A 15,631-nucleotide genomic window follows, 5' to 3' on the forward strand; every position below is an offset into this window, starting at 1 on the left:
TCCAATGCCATCAAAGCTCAGCACCAGAGGATCCAGTTCCACAAGGGCAAAATTCAAGAAATCTAAATATTGTAAAGGATGAATGTTATAAAGACCCAAAGTCAGCAGGGCTCACCATCATCACACTGGAAACAATCAAAGGCACACCTCTTTGTGGTGCCAAAAGAAGCAATCTGGAAATTGCCTTACAATAAAACTGAATAGGAAGCCCTTCCTGGGATTACCATGCATTTTGCAGGTTTAATTGGAGCTTGAACCTGCTCCTGGTCAGATTCCAGCGGGTTTGTTGAATATCCACCAAATGAAGAATTTGCCTCGAAAAGTACTGTACCATTGACAATCAATGTTCAATAAACATTAAAAACGCAACTGATTCTAGTAGTTGTCAGTCATTTGTGATAGGATGATTAATGGCCCTAGGTGAACCATGGAAGTAGTTGGCAAGAGCACCTCAATGCAGTTTCAAAAGCTCAACTATATCTGTGCCATTGAGCACAGGTATAGGTATTGGTTTATTATTGTCATGTGTACTGAAATACACAAAAAAACCTTTCATATTGTTCAATCTCTATAATCTCCAAATTGTAGATATTGAACCCTAAATTGGAGCAAAGGTGACAGTGTGCAGTGGTTAAAATGCAGTCAGACCGCACCCTCCTGGCCTTTTGCAGAATAACATGAAGAGAATGAGCAGTGCAGGGGCTGCCTGTTCTTTGGCTGTCTGGGCTGGGGATACATGACTATGGGCACATTCACTGTCTAACGATGGGTATGCAGTCTGTGATTCTCCGGTAGCCAGCAGGATGTCTTGCTAGGTAACCGGTAACCGATGGTCTGCAGAGGTGTCATAGGGAAAGGAGGGCGATGCTCCGGGAGAGTGGGTGTGAGTGGAGTCGCGAGAGGAGTGAGGTGGGGAGGGGAGGAACCTGGAGTGAGGTGTGATTGCTGATAATGCACAGGATTGCTGATAAATGTGTCGGAAACTTGCTTCTGGATGCAAGAATCTTGGAGAAGGAAAAACAGGTGCAAAGCTGCACCTCCAGTTATGTGCAGTAGATGGCGACAAGTCCCAACAATCTGACAAGGCTTCCTCGATCCAAAGGGTAAATCGTCAGAAACTTGTGGACAGGTACAAGGGGTTATTTAAATTGTAATGAAATGTTGACATTTACCTTCAAGCAAGGAGCAGGGAGGATACAACACAATATATGTAACATTAAATGAAGAATGGTAGCATGGACGCAACTCAATGAAGATAGATAAGAGTGCTTAACAGTTAAGTTTCAGGTTGAAACCTTAATTCTACTTCTTCCCCCACAGATGCTGCTGGACCCGCTGAGTGTTTCCACCTTTTTGTGATTTTAGATCAGATTTGATTTTCCTTTGATTTTCAGTGCTTCCTGATTGTTTCTTTGGCTGGAACATCTCCAGGAGCCAGCTATGTGTCCCTTCTGGGCAGTTAGAGGATAACGTTGAGGTTTGCCATTAACATAAGTCCTGGAATTGTAAAGACAGAAGAGATTTATTGAGTTTACAGACAGATAGAAAGAGTAGGCGAGCTATGTCAAATATGATGTACAGCTTTAAGGTGGGTGCAGGAGGGGGTGGCTTTTAAAGGGGCACAAACAGGTATTGATAGAGGGAATAGTGTACGATTCCAGGAAATTAATGCCAAACCTTTAAAACCAAAAGGGTGGAAGGCGGGAGGTGGGGGGAATGGCATTGTTGAATATGTGAGAATGGGATGTAATCCTGGCAGGTAGTCAGTCCTGTCTGTTGGGTCAAGGGTGAAGCAGACAAAATAAATGACTTGATGAGACATTTGAAGAAGGCCCTGACCATTTGTGTGTGAGGAGATTCAACACCCTGAGCCTCTTTCCCCACACCCTTGGGGTTAGATCCCAGGCAGAGTTGCCTGGTTCTAACACCTTCCCAGTTTGCCTGAAGCCTCCCCTGGACCTGCCAGCCCCCTCCTCTCCGCCTCCTCCCCCAAGGTGCTGAGGTCAAATCTTCAACCTGCTCCCACCTACCATTGATCACCTCAGCCTGTGGCCCACAATGGTTTCCATTGCCACCTGTAGGCGCGACCTCTGGCTTTAAGAGGCCAGTTGCTCAGCTCACTGGGAGACTGGATGAAATGTGCAGTAACACAACAGGTCAGGCAGCGTCTCTGGAGAACATGAATAGGTGACGTTTTAGGTCAAGACCCTTCTTCAGAAGGGCTGGTAGTCACACAGGCTGGCAACCAGAATGCAGCAGAAAGCCAGGCTGCCTCAGGTATAGATTAACCCCATCTCGTGATACTCCTAATCCAGAATTAATCCCTGGAATGGACCTCCCTGAGGAGTGCTTGTTTCAAGCAATAACTGGATGATTCACCCTGAGATGGCTTGGAATGGGATCTGTTTGTGTCAGTGTTATTCTATTCCTGTCTATTTACAGGATGCCAGGATACAAGAATAAGGGGTAGGCCATTTACAACCGAGATGAGGAAAAACCTTTTCACACAGAGAGTTGTGAATTTGTTGAATTCTCTACCTCAGATGTGGAGGCCAATTCACTGGATGCATTACAAAGAGAGTTAGATAGAGCTCTTAGGGCTAGTGGAATCAAGGGGTGTGGGGAGATGGCAGGAATGGGGTACTGATTGTGGATGATCAGCCATGATCACATTGAATGGTGGTGCTGGCACGAGGGGCCGAATGGCCTACTCCTGCATCTATAGTCTATGTATCTATACAGCATGGAATGAGCAGGGACCATTCTTTCCACCCGGTGCTCACAAATCACTTGGCCTCTGTTTACTTTGCTGCAGAACGATCCGGCTGACATACTCCTTCCTCCATCCCCACTCCTAAAGGGTGGCCCAAACAAACTGGGACGTGTGGTGGGCTCCAGTAGAATAGTTCAGCCATGCGATTAAGTTACAGGGCTAGGATCCAGATGTCTGAACAATTGTTTGGAAAGCAGGAGTCTACATCTCACTAAAGCAGGTGGGAACTTGAAATTAAAGTAATTAATGTACTGGATAAGGCTCCATTGATTAGCATCAGTAGTGGTGCCGAGGGAAGGGGTAGATTGTGTAAAGACCCACTGGTTTACTAATGCTCAGAGGTGATCATAGACAGATGCAGCCCAGCACTGTGGTCTGGTTAGGAAGGGAGGAACTCTGTTGCTGCGCCTCAGAAATCCAAGTTACCTTTGATGAGATTTCATGATACAAGTGTACAAGTCACTGGTGAGACCACATTTGGAGTACTTTGTGCAATTCTGGTCATCCAGGCATAGGAAAGATGGCATTGAGTTGGAAAGGGTGCAGAAGAGATTTACCATGAATGTATCAGGATATGAAGGCTTGAGTTATAGCGAGAGGCTAGATTGGCTAGGACTTTTTTCTTTGGGGAGTAGGAGGCTGAGAGTTGACCTTAACAAAGTATACAAAATCATGAGGAGAATGGATAAAGTGAATGCTCACTGTCTTTTTCCCAAGGGGAAGATTCTACAATTATAGGGCATAGACTTTAGGTGATAAGGGAGAGATTTAAGAGAGACCTCAGAGGTTTTGTTTTCATTCAGAGGGTAGTCTGTATCTGGAATGAGCTGCCAAAATGAAGCTATAGAAGTGGAGACTTTCAAAGGATGTGTGGACAGACAGATTGGAAGGGCTTAGAGGGCGACGGGCCAAATGCAGGCAGATGGGACTAGCCTAGAATTTCAACTTGGTCACGTGGACAATTTGGGCTGAACGGTCTTGTCCCCATGCTGTTCACAGCTGTATCATTTTATTACTCCATATACCAGATCCGTTCTTCCGTATTTTCTTACAACATAAAAGAGGTATTTTTGTCCCATCAGATCTGCGCTGGCTCACAGAGCAATCCCATTCCCAGATCTGCGCTGGCTCACAGAGCAATCCCATTCCCAGATCTGTGCTGGCTCACAGAGCAATCCCATTCCCAGATCTGCGCTGGCTCACAGAGCAATCCCATTCCTTCACTGTTTTTTCCTGTACCCTACACTCTCATTCCCCACTTTCTCCCAGACTCTAGGGGAAATACAAAGTGGCCAACCGAGCACTCTGAAGGCTTTAGATTTGGGAGGAAACTGGAGCGAGAAAAACAAACTCAACGTAAACAGCTCCAGAGGTCAGGATCGAACCCAGGTCGCTGGAGCAGCGAGGGGGCGGCTCCGTTAGCTGTGCCACAATGGCTCTTAATTGCATTCTGAAAGGTCATTGATCTGAAAGGTTATCTCCCTTTCTCCAAGGCTGCTGTCTGACCTGCTGAGTGCTCCCTGTGTTGTTCACTATTGGACCTGTTTCCACTTCCATGCTTGACGGAGCGTTCCAGACCACAGCACCTCATCACACTTTCCTCATCAGACTAATTTTTCTTTTTGGACATCAGGGAGTCTATTGACAATGTTGTTTCAGCCCATATATTGATGAGTAGTGTGCTTCCTCTCATTAGTCAGTTGTACAGTTAGACTAAGTCTGTTCACTCAGGAAAGAGATCTATTTACAGAGGAAGAAAATTCAACATTAACTGCACTTAATTAAATGAGATTTCACCAGAAAAAAATATAGTGAGTGGAGAATAGTCAGACACATGTTATATGCATTAAATCATCTCTTTCATTTACAGCAATGGGGGTCAGCAGCTTTGATTGTTGAGGACTTACCTATAACCATTCTTGTTGGATGTTGAATCTTCATGATATACTGCATTTGCTAATTATCTTCAAAAAATTGTATCTGCTCCCTTGGTTACTAACATTTCAGCATTGTAAGCAGTTTCTTCTTCAAAAATGAATTTGACTTTTGACGTCTCTGTTAAATTTTCTCATCCCTAGTCTCCCTCTCACTGCTGGTATAACATTCTAATGAATCCCCTGAGTATTTACTTCTGGGCCTTAAAATCCTCCCTGGAATCCTGTGCAGTGCATTATGGTGGGTTTGAGCTGCTAAGGTCATGGAAATCATTGCTTTCAAATAGAAATTGGAGAGGATTGGACTGAAGAATACAGTTGAAGGACAACCAATGATTGCCAGATATTTGCCATGTCTTCATTGCTTGTGCAATCTTTGTACTTTGTAGACTGAATATCCAATGATTACCAGCTTTATCATTCAGATCCAGTGTGTAAAGACATCAATCTTCAAACCTCTCTCCTCCTGCATCATTTATGTTGTGTCCTCTTCCTCTTCATCCACCTTAAACTTCACCTGCCCCAAATCTGACCACTTCACCAATCCATGTTCTTGTAAATGGATTTTTATTTTCTTCATTATTTGTTATATGTCACATGTTCTGCAATCATTGAGAAAATGCCTTTATACTGAAGAGTCGTCTGTTAATATGTAACAAATTATTGGCCAGAAATTCAGTTTTGTAAATTAGTTTTATTTTTATTTTTATTAATATTTTATTTAAGTTTTAACAGAACCCATACGTTGTACATTTTACATTCCTTAGTAAACAATAGTCACTGACCTATAACTTCGATTATACACGTATTGTTCTGTATTTTCTCCCCACCCCCCAGTTCAAAAGAAGGAAAAAGAAAAAGCAGAAGAAAGAAAGAAAAAGAAAAACCTGGAGTCCCGAGGGAGTCACTTCCGAGTAATTTCTTTTAAAATTCTTGTTAGGTATCAAAGCAATCCTGAATTTAACTACTTCCTATTCTTAATCCTAGTTTTGCCATGAATGGGTTCCACACCTTCAAAAAGAAGTCATATCCATTTCTCAGATTATACGTTACTTTTTCTAATGGGATACAACTCCGCATTTCTGCATGCCATCTTTCAAATCTTATTTCATTTTGTTCTTTCCATGTGACCGCAACACATTTTTTTGCTACTGCTAATGATATTTTGAGAAATCTTTCCTGATGTTTATCCAAACTTAGCTTTGGTATTATTCCTTTTGTATCTCCTAGCAAAAACAACCTTGCCAAAAAGGAATTACCTTCTGACATGCCCATGTAGAGTGTATAAAAGTGCCCACGTCTTAGTTTTACTCAGCATTAAGTTATTGGTGATTGACCAAATGGAACATGGTTCTGACAAATTCCAGTTATGTCTTGCAAGAAATTTGTCTGGAGATATCTACGCATAGTTCACCCCCTAATCTGAGACCACGAGATGACATTCCTCATGGATCATTGCAGGTGAACAAACAGTCCACCAGACCCAACGAACAACTTCTACCATGCACTTCCAGGACTATTTGGTGCTGTGATGGGTGGGCTCCCTCAAACCTTCCTTAATTTTCAACATTCAGGAAGCCAGGTCCCCAATTCCACTCCCACCACCTGTTCTATTCAATCCCATCTCCACCCCCAATTCCTGAGGCTGACAATGAGACCTTGGTCTCTGACTCCTCCATCAACCTCATACAAACTTGTTTTCGCTTTCATACAAGCTCTCTCGATCACAGTATCTTCCCTTCTCTCGACCAAGGTTTCTTCCAGCTCATAGCCTCCAAAGACTCCACTCCACACAGCTTTAGCGCAGGCTCTAATCTGGCCCCATGACGATCAGGCATCCTGACCCTTGAACCTGGCCTTGACTTTTGACTCCAGGGTGTTACCAGATTCTGCAGTAGTGGGGTTGAAGGTTGGTCCCATCCACCAGAATTTCAGCTGCTCAGTCAGATGGGCAACAACAGTTGGCAATCGATTGTGAGCCTCTAATGCCAAAGGAAAGCAAGACCTCTTGCTAAGTGACCTGAGGAATCCCCATTGACACACTGGTATTTGACAGATAGAAATGCCATGGCAGCATAAACTGAGGCAAACCTACTCTAAGTTATTTGCTCTTGGTTAATAAATTACGGCCACTGTAACCCTGTCAAAAAGTAACCATAATCCAGAAGTTAACTGCAGTGGACTGACTGCATGAGCCGCAAACATCAGAACAAAGCTCACATCTAACTCAAAATTCAACATCAGTCAACCGTCGGATCACTTTGCGATCTAACTCTCTCAGCACAGATTTAAAACTGTATTCTCTGACTGGTCCAATCTAAGTTAAATCCAAGCAATTTGCCAAAAACATTAACTCATTACTGGGGGCTACCTTATCCCCATCTGCCCAGCAGGAACCTTTAAGAGGAGGGAGGGGAATGACAATCTCAGGCTTCAGGCTTCAGGTTTTGCTCTCCACATGTCCAGGGGGGAGTGGAAAGAGCATAGTGGTGCAGTTGGCAGAAGCACAGCCTCATACCGCCAGAGACCCGGCTTCGATCCTGACCTCGGGTGTCATCTGTGTGAAGTTTCCCTGTGGCCCTATGGGTTTCTCCCGGGTACATCAATTTTTCTCAAGCGCACTTGGGAGATTACTTGGCCATTATAAATAACACATGGGTATGGGTGAGTGGTAGATTCTTAGAGAATTGATGGGAATGTGGGGAGGATAAACTTAGATTAGTTTAGGATTAGTGTAAAAAGGATGGTTGATGGTAGGCATGGACCTAATGGGCCGAAGGGCCAGTTGTGTACTATTGATCTACAATTTCAACTTTTAGCGAATGGTTTTATGCAGCGAATTATAATCAAGGATGTGCAGCCTGAAAAGATGATGCAATCAGATTGAACCCTCCAAAATTAATTGGGTGAATATTTGAGAATAAGGAACTGTTTGGGTTCAGCTGAAAAGGCAGCGGACCTAGCTAGACCAATAGATGGGCCTTTCAAAGATAGGCACAAAATGCTTAAGTAACTCAACGGGTCAAGCAGCATCTCTGGAGAAAATGATAAGGTGACGTTTTGGGTCAGGACCTTTCTTCAGATATATTAAAGTCGGGAAACTACAATCAGTCTGAAGAAGGGTCCTGAACCAAAACATCATCTATCCATTTTCTCCAGAGATGCTGCCTGATCCGTTGAATTACTTCAGCATTCTGTGTCTATCTTTGGTGTAAACCAGCATCTGCAGTTCCTTTCTATTACAGATGGGCTTTTGATGAAAGGGTGGCCATGATTCCCCAAAGCCTTTTTTTACTGTCACCTACTGTTCACCACAAAGTACAGCAACGGCAGCCCACAGCATCAAACTGAGCCACTATTTGTTGACCCTGGCTTATTAAAACTCTGTTTTATGAGTGGGTTGTCCCGGAAATATAAAAAAATGCGAAACAGGTTTCTGTTTTTAAAATAGAAAGGAATTTCTTCCCCACTCGCACCCCTCCCCATTCTCTGTCTTAATTGCTTCTAAAGCAGACAATGCAAAACATTTCAGAATGGTTTGAACTCCAGCTGATTGACCACGTCCTGCCCGTCGTGTGCTGCCTCCTTCTGCTCTGGGACTTGGCAGGAGTTTTCTCTGCAAATTATACATCCCCCTCAAGCACAGATCCTCTCCACATCCTCTCCTGCAGTCCGGACTTCCAGATACACCCTCGCAAGGAACCTTGTCATGTACACAAACCCGCATCATTGATGGGTAATCAAGTATCGGGAGATTAGTGACTGGTGACCACAGACCCCATCGGGAATCCTGACCAATAATTTCCCTTCAGCAACCCAGGGCCAAAGAGGCCATTCAGCCCACAACTGTTGCCTACACTCTATATCTCCACTGTTATGTGACCCTTCAGTGAGTTGACAGACATATGAGAGGGTGTAAGCTGTCAGGAAAGGAGATGGAGAATGTGACTGATGGGGTTGCTCTGTAGGGTACCAGCATATATAAAACATAAAATTCTGTGTCACAACAAAGCGTATCATCACCCAGCAAAGGTCCCTCAATTTTTATTGTGGTTGGCTTGTGGTACCCACAATCCTTACGGGGAACGGTCCTGCTCTCTACTGCCCTGTGTGTGAACACTTCCTCAGAATGCCTGGCTCTGACAGAGGATTGTACTCCTTTCTCTTGCCTTCAAACCATCAACTCATTTCATTATCTTCAGCACATTCTGTAGTTCATCTCTTGACTATCTGCACTAGGGGAAGCTGTCATCAAGAGATACAGCACAGAAACAGGCCATATGGCCCACCACGTTCTTGCCAACCCCCATTTACATGAATCCCATTTCATTCTCCCTTATTCCCATAAACTCAGATTCTACACCTCTCACAGGACATTTTTCGCCGGCAAATTAATCTACCAAGCGATATGAACTTGGGATGTGGGAGGAAACTGGAGCACCCAGCCAAAAACCACAAGGTCAAAGGGAGAATGTGCAAACTCCACACAGACAGCACCCAAGGTTGGGATTGAACTTGGGACTCTGGGTCCGTGAGATAGTGGCTTTGCTAGGTTTGCCACAGGTGTGCACCAGTAAGCAGTCCCTGACTGATACTTCCTTCTCCTGCGACTGGCATGATGTAATTTCTATTAGTGCCACTTGGAATGGATTTATGTTGTTTTGTGGGAAATAATCGCAGAAAAATAGATTCTGTGATTTGCACACTTTCCACAGGTGGCTCTCATATGAATGAATGAATGAATGAATAAGATTATTGGCCAAGTATGCATATACAAGGAATGTGCCTTGGTGCTCCGCTCACCAATGACAACACAAACATAGTTAACAATTAAGAATAAAGCTTAACCACATCAAAACAATAAGGATACAACATTACGGTCTAAACATGTAGGTGAAAATAAACCAGAGCAAAAAAGAGACTACAGACTTTGGTTATTGAGTTGAACTATCACTCGTGGAAAAAAGATGTTTTTATGTCTGGCTGTGGCTGCTTTGAAAGTCCGGAGTCGCCTTCCAGAGGGAAGTGCTTTGAAGAATTTGTGGCCAGGGTGAGAGGGGTCAGAGATGATCTTGCCCGCTCACTTCCTGGCCCTTGCAGCCAACAACCTTCTCAGCTGTGCGAACGATCCGTTGCAGCCTCCGGATGTTGTGTTGGTGGCTGAGCCAAACCAGACCATGATGGAGAAGGTGAGGACGGACTCAATGATAGCGGTATAGAATTGGACCATCATTGCCTGTGGCAGATTGTGTTTCTTCAGTTGCCGCAGGAAGTACATCCTCTGTTGGGCCTTTTTGACTGTGGAGTCGATGGTGGCCCCCCATTTAAGGTCCCTGGAGATGATGGTTCCAAGGAACTTAAATGACTCCACAGATGTGACTATGGTGCTGTTGATGGTGAGTAGGGTGAGGGGTGGGTGATCTCTTCAAAAGTCTACAATTAGTTCCACTGTCTTGAGAGCATTGAGATATGGCCATGGACCTGTTTACTAATTGCATTTTTCTTATGAATGTCTTGTTTTTTGATGCAGTCTTTTTCTTTTTACAGTCTTGTCAAAGTTTTGTGTAACTTATGTGTGATTTTTGTTTTTGTGGTTTTCTGAATCGGTGTGCTTCTGCAAGCAAGATTTTCATCGTACCTGCACCTCACCGTACTTGTGCATGGGTCAATAATCTCAACTTGACTGGAAATTAGAAGTATTTCTTCTGCTGAGGTCTGTCATGAGTTCAAGCCTCACTATCCCCTCCAACAGATCCCGGATGCACCAGCTGAAGATTTGGTGATCAAAAAAACAAGTTGAGAAAAGGAGAGGAATTGAGGCAATGTAGATCAGCCATGAGCATATTGAATGGCTGGGCAGACTTGAGGAGGAAATTTTTCTCCCACATCCCAACTCCAAGAGCTACTATTGAACAAAGACGCGCTTTCTTTCGATCTTTACCATGGCTTGATCTAGTCCTCATCAATATTAGTTTAGTTTAGAGATACAGCGCGGAAACAAGCCCTTTGCCCCCCACCCCCCTGACCAGCGATTCCCGCATATTAACACTACCCTACACCCACTGGGGACAATTTTTACATTTACCAAGCCAATTAACCTACATACCTGTACGTCTTTGGAGTGTGGGAGGAAACCGAAGATCTCGGCGAAAACCCACGCAGGGTCATGAGGAGAACGTACAAACTCCGTTCTATTGGCTGACTGTATTTCTTGCAGGGTAGCTGGGAGGATAGCAGGGTAGCAGTGTCCCACAGGACACTGAGCCTTGGCTTTGTGGACCTGATCCATTCTTTATGACTACATCAATGTTTTAAATGCAATGAAAAATTGTTCAGCATCACTTCAGTTTTAATGAGGAAACTAAAGAAGGGTGGACCATGCAGGCATCAGGTGGTGTATAGTAGCTCTAATTGAAAGGCTGCACACTTTCCAAGCATGGTTGAAAGTCCAAGTTGCATCTAACAGGCCAGGCTGAAGCCCAGGTTGCAGAGGTGGCGAGGCAGCGCTGCATCGTATGAGATGCCCCCTTCCATGGAGACCCTGAGTTGAGGTGCTGTTTTGGGCTCCTGGGGAACACATCCACGGTGTGACTTTAAAGGTGAGCCAAACCCCGACCAACACTCATTGTTCAAACAGTCATGCCCAAATGGATCCCAACTTTATTGTTATTTGTGGAATCATGCTTTGCGTTGATTGGTTTCCGCAATTGGAGCAATGACCTCTTCCGTTTCTTCTCTTCCCTTGGGAGCGAGGTTGACGCACCTATATGGGGTTTGGAGATGGCTGACAAGACTCGTAGATACTGTCTCATGATAGTGAATGGACGGTTAGTTTACGAGGTGGTGCACCCCCTCTGCATGCTGCTGACACACGGACCCAGGGTTTCTCACCGCCATCTCGAACTCTGCTTCTCCACTTCGAGCCCACCTGGACCAGAGATTCCCGGGAATCAGCCAGTATGTTGCATTTCCCCAGGGAGGATTTGAGCATGTCCTTGAATCTTTTCTTCTGTCTGCCCGTAATCTCCTCTCATGACAGAGCTCAGAGGAGCGTCTGTTTCGAGCGTCTGGTGCTGGACATGTGGTGTCTTAGTCAACGTGGTTGATGGAGCCAACTCTCATAACCAGGGCCTCAATGCTGGGGAAATCAGTCACAGAGCGGATACTGAGGATGGTTCACTTCATCCTGCCACTAGACTCTGACGATTTTCAAGTCAAGTTAAATCAACTTGACATGAAAATCCTCTGAATCCACAGGCATGATAAATGAAATGATTTTGCAGAAATGATTTTGCAGAGACCTTGGTGGTATCTCTCCAGTGCTTTATGGAGCTACTGAAGGGTAATCAAGGTCTCAGGAGAGTTGAGGGAGAACTTTGCTGCCCAGTAGACCAGGTGCATGAACATAGCCAAATAATGTAAGGATTTCTTCCTTAATCTGCTCCGGACTGTGTTACGCAGTATTTAATCCGCTGCCAGCTGTAATATGCCCTAACGGTTGCCTAGTATGGATCTTCTCAGAAGAGACACACGCTGAGCTCAATACCATCCTGTTCTTTCTACGAAGCCTGTCAGAATTAATGCTGTATTATGGAGTTTCCCGGGGGCACTGCAATGAAACAACTATTGAATTAGTGATGCAGAATCTGACATGCTGGGGCAGCTGCAGTCAGTTTTCCGCGCAGACTTTTAAATACAACTGGACTGTTAAGTGAAAACCTTACACGAGCTCTGTTGACCAAATGAGTTTGACACTTGAACAGTCAGAATGCCAGAGAGGCATCGGCAATGTTGAAGGGACCGCCCATTCTAGTGAAGGTTGGAGGAGGTGTGCACTAGTGTTTTGCTGTCCTCTGCCCTGTGCTTGTGATGCACCCTGGGAATCGTAGTCCAGTTGGAGCTGCTGTTAATGAGGCCCATGCAGAAGGCAGGGCAGACTCCAAGTCCCAGCCTGCATTGGTGAGGGGAGGGGGTTGTGGGTCGAAGGATTCTGGTTGAGGCAGAGCGAATGTTTTTGCCAAGCTGGAGGCGGGGACAAGCCCTACTTATATTGAGCTCCACTCTCAAGGAGTTCTGCAGACAGCACAGAGTTCACAGCCAAGCACTGCAGAGCTGGGTTTGCTTGGTGTCGGCTGTGCAGCAGCGTGGGAGAAGCGCAGTCTTCACAAGGGCACTCCAGCCCTGGGGGACAGTCGCCTCTGAGAACCAGCGCTTGTCCAAAGACTGCCCCGGCTGATCCTCCAGCTGGTGACGGTGCTGTGGAAGCAGAGTACCTTTGCCCCCTGCTCTGGCCGATAGATAGCAAGAGGGAGCGAAGGTGTGTGAGCCTGACGAGAGAGAGAGAGAGAGAGAGAGAGAGGGAGGAAATCCAGGCAGAGGAGATTCGAACAGCATGGATCCTGAGGTGCCGGAGAAGCCGGAGGAGCCGAGCGATTGCTGGAAGTTCTCCGTCTTGTACCTGTGCTTCTATGGGTTCATGGCTCAGGTTAAGCCAGCAGAGAGCTTCATCACTCCTTACCTCCTGGGACCAGACAAGAACTTCACCAGGGAGCAGGTGAGTGGCCTGACGGCTGAGATAATAAAGGACGGTCCTACATGTCATACATACAGCTCCCAAAGCACCCCCTGCAAACTTTCAGTCACTTGCCCCAGTCGGTGGCTGGGAATCATAACTGTGCAGCCGTTATGTAGTTGAGCCTTCGGTTAAAGACCCAATTCTCATGCAAATTGTTGATTGGCGCAGATGAGGCATCGTTATCCAGTCAGGATGAGGTTAGCAAACTTGCTGCTTGTGAAGTGGCACTCCAGGAGACTCGGGTCTCTGAGAGTGTGGAGGGGGCAGGTCTCTGGGTTACTGAGTGTACAAGGGTGTTTGGGTAAATTGCTTAAACTAACAGGAATAGGAATTCAAGAATGACTTTCATTTATATAGCGCCTTCCCACAAATTGCACATCTCAATGTACTCACAGCCAAGTGCATGTGTCAGTCTACACTGCAGCTTCCTACACAGCGCAGGGTGATCAGAACATTTGTTTGAGGAATTAATTTTTCCTGGGACAAAGGCAGGAAATGTCCTACTTTTCAACGTGAGTCCATTCAGCCCATCTAGTCTGGGCTGGCCAGCAGATATGATGTCGGCTTGGAGCAACAAACAATCTGCTGGTGGAACTCAGTAAGTAGAGCGGTGTCTGTGGGAGGGGGAAGGTGGGGGGGATGTGAGAGGGTGGGAGGGAAGGAATGGTTGATGTCTCGGGTCAAATCCCTGCGTCAGGTCTGCCTCCAGATTCTAACATCTGCAATCTCTTGTGTCTCTTGACATTCACTGGGTCCGCTTGGGATAAGAGATGAATGCCTCGCCCTGCGAAGGTTGATTGCCCCCGCGAGTTACCTTCCATGGGTTTTGGGCTGAGATTCAATGCCAAACCTCCTGTCTCTGAGACAGGAATAGTGTTGCACAATTTCTGCACATCTGAGGTACGCACACTCCAAAATGTAATTTCCCTCAATGTATTTGGCCAGTATCGGGAAAAATAAATTGTCACCAAAGAGACTTTTAAAATTGGGAACTGTTTAGGAAGAAACAACACAGAGAATAAACTCCACATTAGATGAGCTGGTGCCAATTTTTTTTTACTGCTAATTCCGCAAAATTCAATTTCACTCCAGGTGTCTTGCACTAAAAATCACGTCTAGTTGAAATTGTACAAATTTCAAACCTGCTCCTGATCTACACTAACACACATGTGTTGTGCACGTGAGAACACGTGTGACAGAGCACATTCAACAGCCTTACTGACTGAAAGTGGACCTTCCTTACAGGGAGACGGTCACCACAAATGCAAGGAGCACTACGTGGTGACTGTCCCATTGAGGTGCAAAGTGAAGGGTCCCCATCCTGAGTAGGAAGGAACTGCAGATTGTGGTTTACCCCGAAGGTGGAGCAACAGCGGCTAGGCAGTATCTGTCCCGAAATGTCACCTATTCCTTTTCTCCAGAGATGCTGCCTGTCCCTCTCAGTTATTCCATTTTGTGTCTATCTTCGGTCTCCATCCTGACATTTGATCACAAATTTCCATCTACCTGTTCTTGGGGCAGCACAAGTATTAAATCAGAAGCAAGCCCATGATCGAACACCCTCACCCTCTCTCAGTCTCTCCCTCACCCTGCAACCTCCCTCGGTCTCCCCGTCTCTTCCACACACACTGCCTCCTTCTCCCTTACTCTATCTCCGCCGCACCCATTCCTTCCTCCCTCTGTACCCTCTCTGTTTCTTCCCCCACACACTGCCTGCCTCCCTCTCCCCCTCTAAGTCACCCCTTCCTTCTCCCCCTCTCTGTCTTTCCCTAAACACTTCCCCCTCTCAGACATCCCCAACACCCATTCCCTCCTTCCTATCCCATTCCCTTTTTCTGTTTCTCCAGCAGCCACTCCCTCCTTTCTCTGTACCACCTCTCTCTGGCTCCCCCCGCACCCACTCACTCTCACTTCCTGCTCCCCCTCTCTGTCTTCCCCACACCTACATGCTCCTCCCTCTGTTCTCCCCCTTTCCGTCACCCTCAGTCCCACTCTTTTCTCTCTCCATTCCCCCCTCTCTCATTATCTCCATCTCCACTCTCTCCTCCTTCTGTCCCCCCCTCTCTCATTATCTCCATACCCACTCTCTCCTCCTTCTGTCCCCTCTCTCTCTGTCTCCCGCACACTCTGCCTCTTTCCTTTGACCACCCACCCCTTGCCTCCCCCCCCCCCCCCCCCCACCTATCTCTACAACATTACAGGACCCCACTCAGACCTGGGGGTTCCAGCTTGCCAGGAATCTGTGCTGGTTACGTTTGGCACTTAGTAGTCAAAATATTGGTGTAATCAGTTATCCTTGCTCCTCAATTTCTTGTGGGCAGTTTTTACACCCAGCACAGTGCATCGTGC

The 15,631-nt window shown here is 46.0% G+C and overlaps 1 protein-coding gene across 1 annotated transcript in view; it reads left to right on the forward strand.

Moving 5' to 3' along the window:
- Positions 1–12,701: 12,701 nt before the first annotated feature.
- Positions 12,702–15,631, forward strand: part of slc19a1 (solute carrier family 19 member 1) — a 39,239-nt gene continuing 36,309 nt past the window's right edge. Inside the window, exon 1 of the mRNA XM_078404459.1 lies at positions 12,702–13,261. Within this exon, the coding sequence (XP_078260585.1) occupies positions 13,100–13,261 (162 nt within the window). The 5' untranslated portion in view covers positions 12,702–13,099. The remainder of the gene's footprint in view (positions 13,262–15,631) is intronic.

The sequence above is a fragment of the Rhinoraja longicauda genome, chromosome 8 (genome assembly GCF_053455715.1).
Source record: "Rhinoraja longicauda isolate Sanriku21f chromosome 8, sRhiLon1.1, whole genome shotgun sequence".
NCBI classification, from domain to species: domain Eukaryota; kingdom Metazoa; phylum Chordata; class Chondrichthyes; order Rajiformes; family Arhynchobatidae; genus Rhinoraja; species Rhinoraja longicauda.